Source organism: Musa acuminata, chromosome BXJ2-9 (genome assembly GCF_036884655.1).
Source record: "Musa acuminata AAA Group cultivar baxijiao chromosome BXJ2-9, Cavendish_Baxijiao_AAA, whole genome shotgun sequence".
Lineage (NCBI taxonomy): Eukaryota > Viridiplantae > Streptophyta > Magnoliopsida > Zingiberales > Musaceae > Musa > Musa acuminata.
Genome location: NC_088346.1, coordinates 19,712,037 through 19,730,998, shown reverse-complemented (window position 1 = coordinate 19,730,998; position 18,962 = coordinate 19,712,037). Strand labels below are relative to the sequence as shown.

Here is an 18,962-nt window from a genome sequence, read left to right as displayed (position 1 = left end):
AATATATACGACTCAAGTTGGTTAAAAACCAAATAAGCTATTTCAATGTATCGGATCAAATCATAGTGTGTTTGTTTAACCCTTCCTAAGGAAAGAAGGTAGAATCTGACCGAGCCATACATAAAAGAGTCGATCCAAGATTTGATCCTTTCGTTTACGAAATGCAGCTTTGAAATCGGTGATATGTGTACTTTTGTTTTTTTTTCTTCTTCTTTCCCATAAGCTTATTGGAAATTTTATAAGATGCATTTTGATCTGTTGATAAAGATATATACATGCTCGATCATCATATGCATGATCCAAAATATTGATTTTTGGAATGTTTTCCTATTTTTGTACATTTAAGAGTCTTCAACAAACGATCGATAACATGGATCGATCCTCCTCCTCATATTCACTTTTAAGTGAAGAACATAGATATGTATGTACACACTAATGAGGCTTTTATTAAGCTCATATTTTATCCTTTCCAAATTCAATAACCGACTTAGTTTGTCCTATTGTGTATATAATACGAGAATAAAGACTCAAAAACACTTTTGTGCTCATCTACCCATCCCATATAAAAAGGCTCAACGTTGATAGGCAGCTTATTACAAATTCCAACTGTCGACATCCGAACATACGACACCAAAAAAAATGGACATTTTTTTCCACGTAAAAATTTAACCCAATTGATGAGATAAATAATAATAATAATAATAATAATAATAATAATAATAATAAAATGCTTGTTATCCCCCACAAGTTTCATTCTATCAAGTGGAGGAGGCTGAAGAACAGAATCTTGTGTGCGTCAATAATACTAGTACATGCGACCTAAAGAAATTACTCTTCCATTAGTAATGTACATGCAAAAGAAGCTGCTCTTCGATTCCCCCCTCCACTCAAAATTGGTTGGCCTCCCAACCCTTGTATCTAACCCACACACACACACACGCACACGCACACACTGTCCAGGGACATATACTACCCCACACACACACACGCACACACTGTCCAGGGACATATACATACCTTAACGATAGCTTCACCAGCTAATTTATTACAGCGACGATGGCGCCGACTCCGTACTAGTATCGTTGTGTTCAACGTGACACTAAATCCATCACCAGCTCCTCCATCAACGAACCCAGCACGAGTCCCTGTAGGTCAACCCCCAACTCCCCATCCTCCTCCTCGAACGATCTCCACCGTCCGCCCCTCTCGATCTCCCTCAGCGTCGCCTCCCCGTGGAAGTCGTCCAGGTCCCGGCGCCTCGTCCCCTCGATCCAATCTCTTGCGGTGATCAAGAGCGCTCTTTCCTCTGCTTGCCCATGACGCACGGCGGATATTGCCCACTCCCTGTGGCCCCGCCGGAACCGACCGTCGCGATTGGCATCGCCGTCGGAGTAGGACAGTTCTTGGATGAACAAGTCTAGCAGGAGCTTCTCCACGCTCGCCTCCGCTGGGTCCACGTGGCAGCTGGCTTTTAGCTGTCCCAGTACGCCCCATGCCTTCCTCTCTCGTAAGGCTCTCTCGTCCTCCTCCTCCACTACGGATGCCACGTCGTCGGTGGATTCGTCCAAGCAATCCGTGGAGGCGAAGCGCCGGTCGACGTCAATGGGTTCCAGGTCAATGAGGCTCTCGAACCGTCCGATCTTCTGCAGCAGCTGCCGCGTCGTTCCTGCACCAACAGATGACCCACCTTGCATATATTAATTCTTCTTTCCCCTACACTTTCATTGTCATTAAATTGCACCGAGCACGTCTCTCTCTCTCTCTCTCTCTCTCTCTCTCTCTCTCTCTCTCTCTCTCTCTCTCTCTCTATATATATATATATATATATATATATATATATATATATATATATATATATATATTACAAACAAAATTAATTTTTCAACTAAGATTATAAAGAAAACTAGAATGGTGGAGGGTTTCTTATTTATGGGTACAATTAGGGGTCTGAGCTCACACTAGACAATCCTCCGACAAAAGAGACGAGATTCCGGCGGACACAAGAACCGAACAAGTTTTGGGCTCGGCATCAAGTCGTCTCAGCCTCCAATTATATATGGTATAGCGATCCTAATGGAAGACGACTTGTTCCTTGGAATCTGAGCCCAAACAAAATGGCAGCTACTGCAACTCGAGATTCTTCACACGGTTTCAAGAAGAAACAAACTAGGATGAGATGCATACGTTCGAGCTTGGCGAGGCTGTGATGGAAGGAAGGCGATGCGGGGTCGTCCGCTTCCTCTTCCTCGTCTTCTTCACCAGATGGAAAGTCCATAACTGACATTGGACTCAGCTGCTCCTCTTCCTCCGAGTGGCATTGCGGCGACTCCGTGCCCTCGCTCTCCGGTGCCTTTTTTGTTTTTTCCCATGTAAAGACAAGAACACGAATTAGTGAAATATAAAGACTAATTTCTATTCGTTCCAAAGGAAAATAGATATAAACAAATGACAAGGCCACGTGGCTGTTCGATTTTGTATCCCTGCCAAAGAAGCCGGAAAATTAAACACGCGTGGCTTATCACTGGACAATCTACTAATCCTTCAAGTCTTCGACTCGCGGTGACCAAGTTGAACATTTCTGAGACTACGCTCAGGTCCTCTTCCACCGATCTATTCCGTGTACTTGCGATTTCTCCATATATTAGACGAGACATCCTGCTACCAGTAGTGGAGATACAACGAGACTTGGGCCCGCACTTGATAACCGAGAGATGTGCAGGGTGTGCAACAAATAATTGAAGGGCATTAATTGACCTCTCACCATGGGCATGCGGCTGAGGCCGGCGCCGCTTCCGTCCAATCCTTCGCCGGTGCTCTTCCTGTCCACCTTGGGTTTGCGGCTCGACCTTGCTCGTGGGGATCCCTTCTTGGCTTCTCTGGAGGTGGCGGCTCCGGCAGAGGAGAGGCTGTCGTCCGAGGAGTCGGTACCGGCCGTGGTCGAGGGGAGGAAATCGGACTCCGACCACACGGTGCAGCTGCTGAGAGCCGGAGACGGGAAATCGAACGACCTGAGCTCCTCGCTAACCACCTTTTCCTCGACATATCTCAGCCGTACGATGTCCTTAACTCCCACCCAGGTGTCCTCCATCGCTACGGCCGCGGCCGCCATCCCCGTCTTCCGCCAGAAGCTCCCACTAAGCCGCTTTGAGAAGCTTCTTGTCAGGAATCCTCCCTCCCCACACCTCCGTCGTCCACCCGAGGCGGACGACGAGGAGGCACCGGCGAAAGACAGCGGCCTGAAAGCGCCGATAACGGCGGAGATCTTCGCCATGGCGTTCATGGATCGCGTCCGCTGGAGCCTTGGTCCTCCTCCGCCACCGCGGAGCTCCGCGTCAAGGAGATACCGCATGGTCGCGGCATCAGCGTCTGGGTCGGCATCACCGGCCTGGGCCGGGACGCACCCGAAGCCAGCGCAGTAGGACTCGGAATCCCAGTCCAGTTCAAGGTAATCTTTGAGCAATAACGGCTTGTGAGCCATCGCCAAACACCAATTCTATCGCCCAGAAACGCTACCTCTCTTGCCTCTTCTTTCTTCTTTGCCAGAAAGACAAAAGAAGCAACGACTGGGGGGGAGGTGGGAAGAAGGGAGTGCGAAAGGGTATTTAAGGAGCGAGGTGGAGGAGGAGGAGGAGGAGGAGGAAGGTCGAAGGCGAAGGAGAGGCGTAGCTTCCGAGACGGAGATCTCCAGATGATGGACAAGCAGGGCGACATAGTGAGTAAAATAATAGTTAGGAGGAGGAATTCATTTGATCTGTGTGGTTAAAATGTGGCGGCAGGAAGCAGTTGGCAGTAACACAGGAGGGCAGAGAGCACGGAGAGGCAAAGCGGGTCGGAGTGCTGGAACGCCTGAGTCAAGTAAAAAATAATAATAAAAATAAAAATAACTCCAAACTTCACGTCTCCGCCGACCTTTTTACCGAATCGTTGTGAACCAACGGGAAGTAACGAAAATTTATTCTGGCATTGGGACTAAATGGAGGGTGGCCAGGTAGGATAAATTTTGTTTCGTCTCATACCGAAGAAGCCAACACTACTTTTTTTTAATTCCCCCAAACAAAATAAATATTAGTTTTCGGATCCAAAAGATCGTGTGACCCTTGGGAGGGAGGGAGGGAGGGAGGGAGGCAAAAACTAAATCATGTGAAAAAAATTTAAATAATATTATATCGTAACATCTCAAATTAAACCTCATTTTCATCAATCACTTACTTATAGAAAAACACAAAAACCACGTTAAACCCCGACTAATTCGTGGAGGAGTCGTGCTCGGTGAAGACTCGCGGCGCCGCTGGCTCGCTCGGACGGTGGGATGTATTTATGGGAGGGGATCAGACGATGGGCTCGCGGTGGTCACGTACGGCGGACGTATTCGTGCGAGGTCACGCCGAGGCTTCGTGCAAATGCATCGACTGCTCCTGCCACTCGCTCACTGAACCCACGACTGCAACGTCGACCGCAACGGGAGTTCAGTTGGGTTGGTCACGTGAGCGGTAATGGAAGTACCACCTCGACACACCCGTGACTCGAGTCCGTGTCATAGGTAGTAAGTATGTGAGCACGGCATCCGCGTTATTACCCCGTCACTTGAGTCGTCGAAGGAGTCCCATGTCCATAGGTAGTATGATCAGGTTTAGGTGCATGAATCTGGGTTCAATAATATGAGTTGTCGAATTCCATACGAAAGAACCAAACGTTGTACAATCGAGCGGGGCTTGGGGTTATTATATCGGAACAATCAAAACCCAATCATGAAGTTGCAATTGGTCTCCAAATGAACCAAAATGTGATGATCATCAATCAATAAAATACAATACTGGCCATCGTACCGTGGGTCACAAAAATAAGTTGTTGTTGTTGTTGTTATTATATCGGAAAGATATTGTCGGAGTTGGTTTGTGGTGGTTCATACATGTACTGATCTCAAGGTATCGGATCGATCTCCAGTATCACTGAGGTTAATGATTTTTAAGCGGAAAAATACAAATAGACTTTGTTACCTTTTTGTGAGATTCATTACTTTGGATGGGCGGTTATCACTGTATATATTTTTAAAAATATTTTTTTATAATAATATTTTTTATTATATAAAATGACGTATATAACGTTCTTCAAAATTGAGATTCATTACTTATGCAACAACGTACTAATCAGCTTAATTATTATATAAATTAAAATTACTATTACAAAATATATTCTTAAAATTATTATATGTGGCTAAGTAAACTTTCATTGCTTAGTTGATCTATTTGGATAAGTGCGGCAGTAAAATAGTAAAGAAAAGAATAAAATTGGGTATCATACATACATTATACGTTCATCGAGCTTATGTGTGATTATAAGAATGGATTAAGAATTTGAAGTTTGGGAATGAATTGGAGTGAATCTACAGTCAATCGAGTTTCTGATTAAACAGAGCCACACATAATACGATTCATCATGAGTAATCTTATCGGTTTGATATATAAAATATATATATATATATTTATATTTATATTTAAAGGGTAAAATAAAAATAAATAAATGACAAAAAAGAAAATTTTCTTATGGTTAAGAAACGACAAACAGCATGTCTTTGACGTCCGTGGATAAATTCAATTTAAGCGGTCGGAGGCCGGTACTTCGAATCTTGAGCGAAGATCTTTGCTGTTGGCTTTCGGTGAGCTGTGTCTCCGTGACTGGGGATTGCATGCATGCATGCATGCATGCATCTCTCCATCGAGCCTGCCATGTGGTTAAATGATGGGGGAAGTCGTCATGAGCGTTAGTACTCGCGCGGCCGAATCGCCTTCTCCTCTTCCCATGCCGTCAAAACACGCTCGTATTTTGTCCGCACATCTGACCGACACAATGCTTCGTGTCGTGAGTGGTTGACGTACATGACAAACCGACTCTGCGCCTCGCCCTCGTGCCTCTTGCTACATGCGTTCCACCACCATCTGTCGGGGCTTGGCTCCTCCTCACGTTCTGATGTGACTTGCGTCGTAACTCACTCCATCCTAAGTTGACCGTGCTCGTTGGCCGTATTTTGACAATTGGACGTGGATATTCCGGTACACCTCACGTTTGTCTTTTCAAAATACCTACTTATGAGGAGAAATACAATCTGAATTCTAGGATGATTAATTGAATCAACCATGATAAATCATATCAAATTTTACAATCTCCTGCTTGGACAGATAAATCCAATTAAATTTAATATTAATATTGATTTTGACTATCGATCGACCTAGCTCATTTCTTAAAAATCCATATGAATCATAAATCCTGTGTGTCTGATACAAAACTCTTTTTGACCTCTTAATTTTTTGAATTTGGTGTTTAGACCCTCTAATTCTTATAAAAAGTTTTGAGACATGTTTGGTGAGATACTCACGCTAGTAAATACTTGAGATTGAGTGTAAAGTATACATTCGTACGTGCTCTAGTAAATGCTTGAGATGAGGATAAAAGTATATGATGGCGTAGCTTACCGAGTTGGTAAAAACTTTAACAGTTTATCGTAAAGTATTGAGATTTTATAATAATAAAAAAAAAGGTATAGATATAATATATATATATATTTTATAATAGTTGGTGGTTAGAGAAATAATTAATCTTTTAATGTGGTGGCGATGTTGGTGAGGTTTGGTTGACTAGGCCTCACATCACATGTCTGATGTAGCGAGGCTGACTGGGGCTTGCATGCCAGATTGTGGTGGTGGAGCTGAATGGTATTTACATGTTGAGTTTGGATTGATGGGGAATAATAACCATATAAATCATCAGTCGGTAAGTAGGTCTAAAAATCAGGAGAGAGATAGATGCCTTTGGATGCCATTAATGTTGATTCGGAAGGATTATTCTGTTCTATAATTGACACACATGTCGACTATTCATCCAACTGCTTCAGCAATTAATATATATGTTTAAAGAGGATGAGAAATCCTGTGTCATCTCCATGTAGCAGTGATCGACAGATTAATTTTCGCTCCTACCATGCATGTCTATAAATAGTGCACCAAAGAAACGAGCTCAAAATACGATACCGAGTTATTTGCAGGTCGGAATGAATAAAATCGACTGTCGGTGGAAGGGCAGAAATTTTTAATTTTATCGGTCTATTAAGATTTTAACATTTGTGATTCTTACTAACCTCTCTTCTCGTATGAATTATTATTCCCAACAGGAATGATATCAAACAGGAAATATATTATATATATATATATATATGTATATATTCCTGAGTTATCATAACCTGATGTGAGCCGGACGACAATGTCATACCCACCCACTTCCATGGATTACGGTTGCACCAACATATCCCCTACTTCTCGGTGGGTATCGGGCGTGCTCATGCCTCGATTGGTTGTACTCTTTATCTACATGCATGTTGACCCCGGAGCTGCCTTCCTTCCCTGCTTCTTCCTTCTCTTCTCGCCCTGCACATGACTCCTCCTCTTACTCCTGCTTAGGTTTGGAATGCTGTCGTCTACCTCAAGCAAGATTCCGGCCCGCAACAGCTGTAACATTTAACCCGGCTTGTTTTCTTGGCATGTGCCAATCGAACACTCGAAATAGCATAGTAAACGCTGCTGTCAGTGGGTGCGTGTGTTTCTGCAAGTCAGAGTTTAGTCACCTCCATCGTGGCTGCCCCTCGAAGACGATTCGGTGGCCTCGAGATGGAAGAGGGGTTGCTTGTCCATTCTTATTAGACAGACTCCCAAGTAATATATCGTGTTATAATAATAGCTTTTAACTGTGCTAATTGCGAGGTGTTAACAACACTGGTACTCAAATTTGGTAGTCGTATGGTGGAGCAACAGCACAAGTCCATGGCACCATTTTATGCATTGAATTAACCCAGCTGGTTATTGTGATTCGAACCTCTGTAGTTGGCTACTCATATTTCCATTGCAGCTTCTGGAATTTCGAAATGAAAAAACAGAATACCAATATATGTATACACAAGATTAGATGCCTACGAATACTCAAGAGGCTTATCTGTCTGTCTTTGCATATGTAGCAGTGTCAGGCCTGTTTACCGGAACCGATTGATAGAAAATCCAAAACTCCTTTCAAGAGGCCCAAATTTCTGCACTAATAAATGCAGCAATCGGTTGTTTTAAATCCTTGCTCCAAATGTCGAGGATTAGAGCGTGCACAAAACAGCATCTTACTCCGAAACTTACACACTACCACAAATCATGCATCAGACCTCAGATAACCGAATGACCACGATGCTGTCAAACTGCCAAAACCTAAATACATTGATATGAAAATTTCTCTCACTGCACACCTTTTTGTTTTAGTATGATCCTCAGAGCTCTGTGAATCCCAGAAATAATGCAGATTTGGATTCAGTTCTTCGCTGGCTTGACAGCTTATCCACATGGCATGAAATCACAAAAAACAATTTGTCTGCTAACTCCATTCCAAAGTGATGGCCAATTACGGCATCTGGGTAATATACCATAATCTGATTTCTACCGAGATGAAGTACTTGCACGGCACGTAACTACGATCCCAATAGCCGAGATGACAAAAATGGCAGCATTAAGTCTCACTTCTGGCCCTTCACCGAATCCCTTAAATTTACATGAGAGGATCCTATAAATAGGAAAGGCTGATCACTCCTTCTCATGAATTTGCCACCTCATTGGTCAACCACTTCCACACCTTAAGTTCACCTGTCGCATCTCCAGTAAAAAATAGACCACCAGGTCCAATTTGTATTGCTCTAACTTCTTCTTTGGAGAAAATCTTACCCCTTTCGCTGAACCTACAGAACAAGAAAAAACATCTTCATAATGTAATGGGCTAAAGATATGCTTAAGGAGTGACTTAATCAAAATTAACATACGATGGCAGGTCATAGAAGCGGACACTGTTGTCATTGCAAGAACATAGTAAGATGGGTTTCGCTTGAGCATCATGCATGCCACATAAAGCAAGCACTCCCTGAAACATTTGACCACATCAATTAGCAAAATTTTATACAAACATGTTCAGTACAGTAAACCAGTAACCAGCAATGGTAACTTCACTAAAAAGTGCAAATGTAAGCTAAGAACAGAATAATCCGCCACCCGAAAGAATTGACTGAAGAAGCCCTTTCCAAGAATATAAAACAGATACATGGTCTTGTGAAAGTTGCACTAGCAGCAGAATACCTCTATCTGAACTCACACTCAATGATTAGGAGTACAAATTAATGGTTCAACATTGGACACATCTGATACAAAGCAACCTCCATATTAAGCACGTATTTGGCTTCTATCACAAGATCTAACCAGATGCAGCCATGGTTGGTCATAATTCCATTACATGCTAACATTGCTCCCAATTTTCTTTCAACTAAGGGAAAAAGGTGAGGTATTTGTGCTTTTAGGTTGACTGGAAGCAGACGTAACATATATGGACATAATCTTCTTGGATCAAGATGATCCATTTGATAATATAATTTCAACACAAATGCGAGACTTTGTAGAAAATAATGAACTAAACAGCTGCAACAAAATAATTTCAGATTTCAGACATTCATGTTAAAAGTTAGCATCCGATCAAATGAAACATGATGAGAACAGCGCTATCAAAATTCCTTGCATTCCAACTATATGATGACCCTAGATGGATTGCCTTATATGTGGTTATTTTGATATTCATATGTGCTATTCATAGAAGGCTTATAAGTGTTGATGATTCCCTGTAATAACAACCTAAGAACAGAATAATGAACCATGAAATTTGTTTGGTACAGCACTGCAGGTTGGTTTACAAGAATAATGTTCCACATAAAAACATCAAATCATTAACTGACTGATGTTTCTCAATCTTTCTCTAATATTTTGAATAATTTATGCTATTAAATAAATTAAAAAATCCTATGATTCAATAACTTTCTCAAAAATATAAAAAAATACAACCACTACTCTACAAGAGCAGGAACTTAGCAATCATAATTAGTTAAAGATTCACGTAATAAATATAAAATAATGAAGTTCATGAAAAATTGTTGTCCCTAATCACTTGGTTCTAATTGAGCCAACAATGCTGCAATTTGTTATCCAACAAGTTCATCCAAAGTTATTTTATAGCTAGTTAGGTGCTTACATGCTCTTCAGTGTGAGTATATGTTACTTCTAGGTTTCCACTTTCTGTTGTTACCCAAACCTGCACAGAAAAACATTATGGCATCGCTAAAACATCAATGTCCTCCTAAGTGAGCAATTAAAAAAGAGTGCAAAGCAAAATAAAGAGTTTTTAGCAAATAAATAGGAATTGCATATAAAGAAAAACTAACTTTTATTGTTTTGTCCAGTGAACATGATAGTAAAAATTGATCCCAGCAGAGCACTGACATGACAACTGATGTATGGTCAGTAAGCGTCTGGATACACTGAAAAGTTGCAAGGTCCCACACCTGAATCACCAGAAGATTGAGAAAACATGATTTACCATAATAAAATATCAGATTAAACAGGAAGAATATTATGCTGATCTGATGTTGTCAAAATCAAGAAAAGAAGAGAGAAAAAATGTTCATTTTATGTGGCATAATAGCATATCTATACATTTGCCTATGGGTAATAAACAATCTTAAAAATGAATGCATTAGCAACCATCCAAGCTAAAGGTCCCCTCATATATAACTCATAAATCCACTATAGTGTTTTGCTTAATGGATACATCCGGAGGAACATATTACATGGTGCTGCTGTAAAATAAACGAAATAAAATGACCTAAGCAGATTGGATGGCAAGTTGTATCGACAAAAGCAGAAACTGTTTTGAGTTCATCATGATCAGGATGAATCCAAGTTGAAATATCATGAGGCTCTCAAAAATAAAAAGAAACAGACACTAAATACGACATGAAGTTGTTCAATTCAAATACTCCAATGAACAAACAGAACAATATACTGTTAACTACTGAAAAATCCTTTTTGAGTACGTTGTAAAATGTTTGGTGCTAAATAAAAGAATTCCGATGACTTAGATGTCAAAATATCATCTTAAATAGAAATAATGTATAACCAACCATAAAAAAAGCTCAAAAGTTCACTAAATCATCTAACAAAACCTGATACAAGACTCAAAATTCACCCTTATTTAAAGACAAACAGACCCTCTTGAAGAATGGATATAACACAACAAGAACAACAAGCATAATGTCCCAACTATTTCACGACATTCTGTCACATGCAAGAATAGGGAATACAATCAATTTTTATACTTCATCCTCTCAAATCATCCTTATTTGATAGCCTTGGTACTTCATATTGATATGAGTGATTAGGCTGATCAAACTTCATTTATTTTCTGCAGGTATTATGTCAAAATTCATTAAGAACAAACAATACTAATAAGATATAGGTACCATCCTGAAGTATCCTTACATTTCCAGTCAGTACTCAAAAGTGGGACACATGAAGCATCCAGTATGTATGATCAAAACCATATACTACACCCACTGACATAAAATCACTAATTCTAAGGTCAGTCATTCATCATTTTGTCTTCAACACTTCAATGTTCATCAAGAAAGCTCTCTTGAAAACTACCCAGAAAGTATTGCATGACTATCTCAATGTTTCCAAGAAGTACATGATCTAGGAATATGCAATAGGTATCCGCATCTACATAGCTGGATACATGGAAGTACTTTTAGGTCTCAGTTGTCAGCTTATGGAATCCAAGCAGAAGTTCAAGTTGAAGCAAGAAGAAAAGTTATATCGAGAAAGGCTGACCCATTGACAAAATTCTTGAAAACATAGAATTCTAAGAAAGAGTGACAGCCGTAGAAGAGAGCTATATGCAATCTAATTAACAAAAAGTCAAATAGGTGACCTTATATTCTATTTTACATTGTGGCAAACCATGAAATAAGATGTCGTAACTGAGTGGTTTAGTGCAGTCGTAACTTGGCAAACAACCAGTAGAGCACAGCATGTCCCCTCTACATACAAAATACCACATAAATGTACATTTGGGACAAAACCTTTGTTTCTTTCATGGGATAACAAATAGAATTAGTATGTAAAAGGATCTACGGACACACTCGGGCAAAGACAATAATGCTGAGCATTGCTCCAATGCTAGCAAATATGATAATGACTGTTATGAGGCAATGCTGAAACCCACTGTCCGGCCATGGCTTCAATCCTCCTATAAAAATTCTCAATCAATGTTTTTTGAGACATGTCAGGAACCATATGAGATACTTGAATTCTTCATGATACTCTCTTCACCATTGCATCCCAATCAGTAATGCAGGAAGGACGAAGGCACGTCATAGTTACTAACATGAATCATCACATGTAGGCTATCCAGTTTGAGTCAAGTAATACAGATATCATTGTCATATCCTCGAAGCACATAGCTGCAATAGCAACTTCTGGTTCTCGAGTGTTGCCATATAATCATAGGATTGCTCAAGAAGAAAATCCAGTTAGTTGAGCAGTCACCAGCAATTTTGGAAAATCTGTCTTGGCAGTCAGGTGCAGCTCTGCTGTTGACTTTGGGCCATCGAAGGATTGTAACATCATTAAATGGGAGGCAACTGATTGTTGTCAAGTGATGTTGTTGGCAAGTGTTTAAAGTTGTCAACTATTACCTGCTTTCATGATTTAGCAGACTCCAGGCTAAAGAGTGCACTGACAAGGATCCAGAGGCTTGATTGCCTCTGTATGGGCTTCTGCCAACCAATATGAACTATTGGAAGTCCTTTGGTACTATTGTGAACATCAATGGGACAACAATTTTGTCAAGGCTTGTGTCATCGCAAAAATGACAATACCAAGTTGAGAATGTTGTATCATTGTAGCAACATGTTGAGTATCTTTAGCTATGCCAGAGCCATCAATGCTATTGTGATGATTTCGGTTTCCATATATGTGATTCACCTCCCTGAAGGATGGCCTACTATGTTGTGGGATTCAATGCCACATCATCCACAAATAAGAACTAAAAATTTTCTGACATTTTGCACCCTATGCTGATCAACATTATGATATGCTAATCTGGGACTCGAATTGAATTCCTGGTGGGCAGGCCTGTCAGTAAAAAAAGTTCCAGTTCCAGATGAAAATTCTTAGCGTTTGTCATTCAATGGCATGGCTGCATTTGGTCTACTGTCTAAGAATTTATCAGGATAAGTGCATATTTTGATTATTTGCTTTGTTTAAAATAGCCAGGCAAGAGGAACTTCATGTCCATCATAAGGAAGTAAAATCATAGTCAGATGCTCTGCATGAATTTTCATCTGGGATAAAATGCATGCTTCCTTTTTCTGTGTGGGACAGCTAATTCTATGAATATTAAGTGAACTACTATTTTGAATGTTATGAATGATAAGAGATTGAGATATGAGTTTAGTTGCAGTGAACACCAAGCTTGAACTGTTCTGAGATATCCAATAGTCAGGGACATTCAAGCCTGACTTTCCCTTGTTACCTCCAACTTGGACTTTTTTGTTGCCTTAGAAAGGCAATGTTGAAGGTTACTTGATTGGCGTGAGGGAGGGAGTAGCACTCTCATCGATGAGATCAAACGTTACCGATGGTGTGACAAGGTAAGTGCTTTGATCTTCTTCCATCTTTTCTAAACAAAATACTTCACAAATAACTCCCTTGTCCCATGATCAGGTCCATAATATCGGTTTGCATCCTCATATCATATTGATGACATCTGGTAACTGAGGTTTACAGCTCAAGATGTGAGCACCAATAAAGGAGCAATCCAAAATGGTTGTAGGTCGATGTATAATTGCCCTCAAACTCACTTTCATAGCAAATTGTTAAGGATTGCAGTCCTTAACTAATGCTTCTAACTAATGAAGAGAAATAGCCTTACAAGATAATATTAAAGAAAAAAAATACTGGTGGAATAAGAAAGAAAAATGGTCCAAATAATGGACAAAGAAGCTTGCACAGTCTCATTTACATGCTCCCATATGCCTTCTCCTTGTTATATAGGCTGAGTATTTCCAATGATAAACAGCCTAAAATCATAAGCTGCCCTTCCTTTATTATGCTGGCTAACTGCTATTTATTGTTTTCTTAAGCTGCAAGTACTGCTAACACTTAAAGAGATGATTTGTGCCCCTTTTAAGAGTCCAAATTGGACTTGTGATCTGCTATCTGGTCCAAACAAAGAAAAAAAAAAACCTGCCCATCTGCCATTAGGAGTCGTGGACTCCTCGTGGGGGCCAGGGGAGCCTCCTTTCTCCTGGGCACACAAGACCCCTAATAAAGTACACCACGTCATAGTCTAATGGAACATGTCTTGGATTTTCTTTGGAATGGAATTATGGAGTTGAATGCAGGATCTGGTGGCATCAAATGGAACATGTCTTGGATTTTCTTTGGAATGGAAATTTTAAGATTCTAATTGGACCATTATATCTTTTATCCTTATTTCAAACATTTATATTTGCTACAACTCTTATGACATTCTGTGCTTTGCCACTGATGACAACATAAGGTTTCACATGAAAGGAAATTCTTTAGTGCACCAGATCAAGATGTGTCAGTTAGAAAGTTAAAGACTTCAAACTAAATTTAATGACAAAAAACTTTAGATTTTGTTTTCAATCAACAAATGTTTTCTTTTAGTACAACAGAAGAAGGATATCAAATAGGCTCACTTTCTCTAGAAGCTAAAAAACCATTAAAATATGTTAAAATTATTAGTATTTGATTCTCAAAAGCTACTGCTTGCAATAGTGAGATCTCGCATATAACCTTATACATAGAGAGTGAATAGGCAGAATATATAAAGGTCAATAACCAATAATGAGCAGTTAGAATCATACATAACAAAGGATTAATCGATTTAGATGACATGACACTTACTCTTATCGTATTATCCATAGAACTGGAGTAAAGCCTCAAAGCTCCCACCACTAATGAAACCACTGAAAGTTGATGGCCATCAAAGAATGCCGCCGGTTCAAAGCAGTTTCCAACAGCACTAAATTTCCAAGCCAATATACGTCCATTCTGCAGCAGAAGACATGCCCATAAGGTTTCCCAGATTACGAAGATAAATTCACAAGGCCAGAGTAGCACATTGTTTAATATTGAGCACCACAATTGCAAAACAAAAAACGACAAAGAAAGTACCTGAGTTCCGGCAAAAAGCAACTCATTGCCAACAACCAGAGAATAAACTTGTCCACTAGGGCCATCAAGACTCAGCTCTGTTGCCGTTTGTGTGTTCCATGCCTGTTCCACCACCGAAAAACAAATCCAAAATGAAGTTCTCTTCATTCATATATGAGAACTTAACCTCAACATCCAGAATCATATTAGAAGAAGAAGATTATACATGATAACTAACCTTGACAGCATTTCGAACTCCGATAAATAACCAGGGCCCTTCACTGATCATACATCCGACTTCACCTCCCATATTGATGACTCCAACGCACTACCAGAGGCACGTGTAAAAAGAGGTCAAAAGATTGATGATAGCGGGTGTCAAAGAAAAGAAAATGCCGTGAGAATCTGGACCTGCCCAGTCTGGCAATCCCAAGCCCGAACAGATTCATCCATGCTTCCAGAATACAACTTGTCCGAGCCAGAAGGAAGTGCAATACCTGATACGGCCTGCAAACACCCCTTACCTAATCAAAGTTGTAGAACCAAACAACAAATTACCTATAGGAAGCAAAAGAATCACCTTTTGATGCCCCTGGAGCGGGGTCAGAAGGGAGAAACTGTCGCTGATGAACCACGAGTGCAAGAAGCGGCAATTCTCGCCGTACGTACAGTTCCCTGCTAAGAAGTAATGGCAGATCCTGTCGGAGGCCCTGCCGGGAGGTCGCCCGACGGCGCCTCCACCGCGCCCCTTCCCCCACTTGGAGGGAGGGCCCGAGGCGGCGCCAGGGTTCCTCCAGACGTTGTTCCGCTTCGCGATGGCGCCGCCGTCGGGAGCCACGGACTGCTGCTGCTGCTGATGCGGTGGCAGCTCGCTATGGAGGAAGGGGCAGGGGTGGCGATTGCACCGCCCCGCCCGCCAGTGGTAGCAGACGTTGTTGTTGGCGCGGTCTAGCGGCGCCAATCTCTGGTGGAATCTCTTGTTGCCGTTTCGGCCGTCGGCGTCCATGGCCGTGAATCAAAGATGAGGGATAAAAGAAGATTCTAGAATCGAAGAAGGATGAGATCAAACCGATAATGGAAAGGGTTCGAGACTCGGAATCGGACAGGAGGGCAGAGATCTTGAGCTGAAAAGACACAGAGAGGGAAGGAATCGGAGGAGCGCTTGATATTTGTGTTTCACCGCGTCGCTTTTGGATTTAGAGGGGGTTTTCTATGTGTTCTTCTTGCGTTCCTTGTTTCCTTTTTGGCTATCGGCCGCCGCAACCCATCGTCGGTCTCGGTTTATTTTTGTCGTGGAGAGGACACGAGCTGCAACACATTGCTTGGGCTCGAGCACGGGCGTGTGTATTTTGATCTAAAACGATCGAAGACGGAAGCGGGCTCGGCCCAGCATTCTCCCCATCTCTCGAATTTATTACGTTGTGAACACAGCCTCCCTATTTTTATATACCCACCCATTCACCAAACGACAGTAACGAATGATGATGAATCTACCAACCAACCATGCGTACACCCATGACGATGTCATGGGAGAAAAGTGTAACACCACCCCATATCGGAAAGTGAAAAAAAATTAAAATTAATTTATAAAAATTGATATTATTATTAATTTAAATATTTTTGATTAATAATTTAGATCAAATAAAATTAATAGACTAATAAGCCCGATAAATCCGGATTGTGATATTTGGTATCAAAATTATTTCTAACACAACATAAACATATTTGATCGGGAGATTACATAATATTATTTATTTTACAAAATTATTAAATTATTAAATATATGATTAACATATTATAAAATATTATGCAGTTTAATGAAAGATATTCCTTTTAGATAACATATCATCTTTGGAAGCAAGATGATATGCTTTGTTATATCCAAGTACACATGGAGTATCAATTGGCCAAAAAATACTGATTATATCATTTATTTCTCATATTGTACTTTGAGATAAAGGTTTTATCATTTGAATAGTGATATTCTTTACTGAACTTCCATCATTGTCTGGTTCATAAAATAATTAAGCGGCGACTTGAATGTTTTTTGTTATCCTAGTAAACATATCATGTATAAAGGATACATCATGCAAGATGGGGTACTGTGCCTAGTTAAAACACATCACATTGTTTGCAAAGGACACTCTTTCTTTCATGTTTATTTTCTTTTTCAGTAGACATATTTTTATCAATTACTCTCTCTCTCTCTCTCTCTCTCTCTCTCTCTCTCTCTCTATATATATATATATATATATATATATATATATATATATATATTATCCTGAGTGGATGCATCAAGATGCTTAGAATGCAGTGAGTGTTTTCATGTAAAACAAATATTTTAGCTAATTTGTATGCATTAAACACATGATGATTTTTATCTTGGGCAGGCAAGGGGAGGCTTCAATCTCATCCATGTATTGGATGTTTTTGAATGTCTTTTTGTCCTTAATACCACATCTACCATAAATGAAAGAATTTATCACATCAAATACTTTCGATAGTTTTTCTCTTGATTGAACAAACGTTACTCAAAAAGGATGTTTTACAATGTCGAATGCTTTGGCTGCTTTTTGTTATCCTAATGAACACATTGCAAGTAAGATATGAGCACATGTCATTCATACATTTATTGACAACTCATGTTTTGTAATTAATTTTTTTTTAGTGATGATCTTGTCAATAAAAAGAATTTATTGTCAAATATAAATATTTGTAACATAAAATATTTGGCTAATGAGGAATTTTTCTTGTAGTAATTATCCTATTTATAAGAATGAGGATCTCTCTTTAGGAGAGACAAGTTCAACCGATAAAAAAGGACAAAATATTTCACTTTAAAAAGAAAAAAAAAAAGAGTTGAGGACATAATAATTCCTAAATCGAATTTTGGCTTGAGTTAGGTTATTATAATTGGTTAAGACGTTGGGATTTCATCGATCCTAGATTTAGTTTACTAGGATAGGTAGGACAAAACCTGGTTAGACTTGAATCATGCTTTAGGTTGTTGGTCTAATAAAGGTAGGTCGATCGAGTCCAATCAAAGCAATTGAAAAGAGATTAAGCTCATGTTGATCCTACGATAGAGGTTGGGCTCAAGTTGAGCCTATCCAAACCTAACCAAGGTATATAAAGCAAAGGTCGGACTCAGGGTCAAGTTTGGGTTAGCCTAACAATGGTAGTTAGTTGGTGACAATCCAAATGATCATGTTCTAACACTAGCTTATTATAGTTTAGTTATTAATATAAAAACTTCATTTTTTTTTTTGAAAAAGAGCCGAGGGCATAAACTTTCCTACATAGGCTTGAGTTAAATCCAAGTTGAATTAGGATTGAGTTAGGTTCATTCGAGGCCAACTAAGATAGTCTAAGCAAAATTTGGGCTTGGGTCGAGTGTGGTTTGACCCAATCAAGATAAGTGGGGCCTAGGTTGCGTGACCATGATAGGTCAAACTCAAGTTAGGTCGACCCAATCAACATAGATAAGTTCGGCAATGGTGGGACTCAGGTTGGATGAGAGCTTACTGTGTAGTGATTAATATAAATATCAAGTCATGAGCGACTTGGTGGTAGTGAGTTGTAATTTTGAATTAAAATTAATAATAATAAAAAAAACCAAGTCTATTTTCTTTGGCTGGTTCACAGGATTGGCTCTATCTCTATTTGCTACCACAGTTTGCTTTGTCTACCAAATTTTGTTGTGTGTGGATGGGTAATTGGCATCTCACAATTATAATATTTTGTTCTCCCTATATAGGAGCATGGTTATAGTTGTCATCACATTTTGTTTTTGGAAAACAAATTTCTTCTCCATTTTTAATATTTAAAATAAATAAAAACTAATTAAAAGAGTCATAAACAACTTTTCTCCAATATGACAGA

General features: G+C 39.9%; 2 protein-coding genes across 3 annotated transcripts; both read right to left on the bottom strand.

Annotated features, from left to right (window-relative positions):
- Nucleotides 1-820: 820 nt before the first annotated feature.
- Nucleotides 821-3,782, bottom strand: LOC135623555 (uncharacterized). Its single transcript, XM_065126663.1, has 3 exons — nucleotides 2,762-3,782; nucleotides 2,185-2,350; nucleotides 821-1,666 (listed from the first exon to the last, which is right to left on the bottom strand). Exons 1-3 carry the CDS (start codon nucleotides 3,476-3,478, stop codon nucleotides 1,089-1,091), a joined length of 1,461 nt encoding a protein of 486 aa, XP_064982735.1. The 5' UTR covers nucleotides 3,479-3,782; the 3' UTR covers nucleotides 821-1,088.
- Nucleotides 3,783-8,059: 4,277 nt separating this feature from the next.
- LOC135623292 (zinc finger CCCH domain-containing protein 17-like) lies at nucleotides 8,060-16,411 on the bottom strand. 2 transcript variants are annotated; one of them, XM_065126085.1, is made up of 9 exons: nucleotides 15,661-16,404; nucleotides 15,492-15,587; nucleotides 15,319-15,408; nucleotides 15,102-15,203; nucleotides 14,832-14,978; nucleotides 10,280-10,399; nucleotides 10,090-10,149; nucleotides 8,840-8,937; nucleotides 8,060-8,758 (listed from the first exon to the last, which is right to left on the bottom strand). In XM_065126085.1, exons 1-9 carry the CDS (start codon nucleotides 16,084-16,086, stop codon nucleotides 8,617-8,619), a joined length of 1,281 nt encoding a protein of 426 aa, XP_064982157.1. In that variant the 5' UTR covers nucleotides 16,087-16,404; the 3' UTR covers nucleotides 8,060-8,616. The 2 variants fall into 2 exon arrangements, with proteins under 2 accessions (XP_064982157.1, XP_064982158.1); XM_065126086.1 differs by lacking the exon at nucleotides 10,090-10,149 and having other exon boundaries at nucleotides 15,661-16,411.
- Between the last annotated feature and the right edge of the window lie 2,551 nt (nucleotides 16,412-18,962).

Coding starts and splice junctions, on each gene's coding strand:
- LOC135623555 (XM_065126663.1), bottom strand. CDS start 3,478: ATGGCTCACAAGCCGTTATTGCTCAAAGATTACCTTGAACTGGACTGG. Junction 2,351..2,761: donor GCCTCAGCCGCATGCCCATG/GTGAGAGGTCAA, acceptor AAAACAAAAAAG/GCACCGGAGAGCGAGGGCAC. Junction 1,667..2,184: donor CAGCCTCGCCAAGCTCGAAC/GTATGCATCTCA, acceptor CTGTTGGTGCAG/GAACGACGCGGCAGCTGCTG.
- LOC135623292 (XM_065126085.1), bottom strand. CDS start 16,086: ATGGACGCCGACGGCCGAAACGGCAACAAGAGATTCCACCAGAGATTG. Junction 15,409..15,491: donor GGGATTGCCAGACTGGGCAG/GTCCAGATTCTC, acceptor TGCCTCTGGTAG/TGCGTTGGAGTCATCAATAT. Junction 10,150..10,279: donor CACTGGACAAAACAATAAAA/GTTAGTTTTTCT, acceptor TTTTCTGTGCAG/GTTTGGGTAACAACAGAAAG.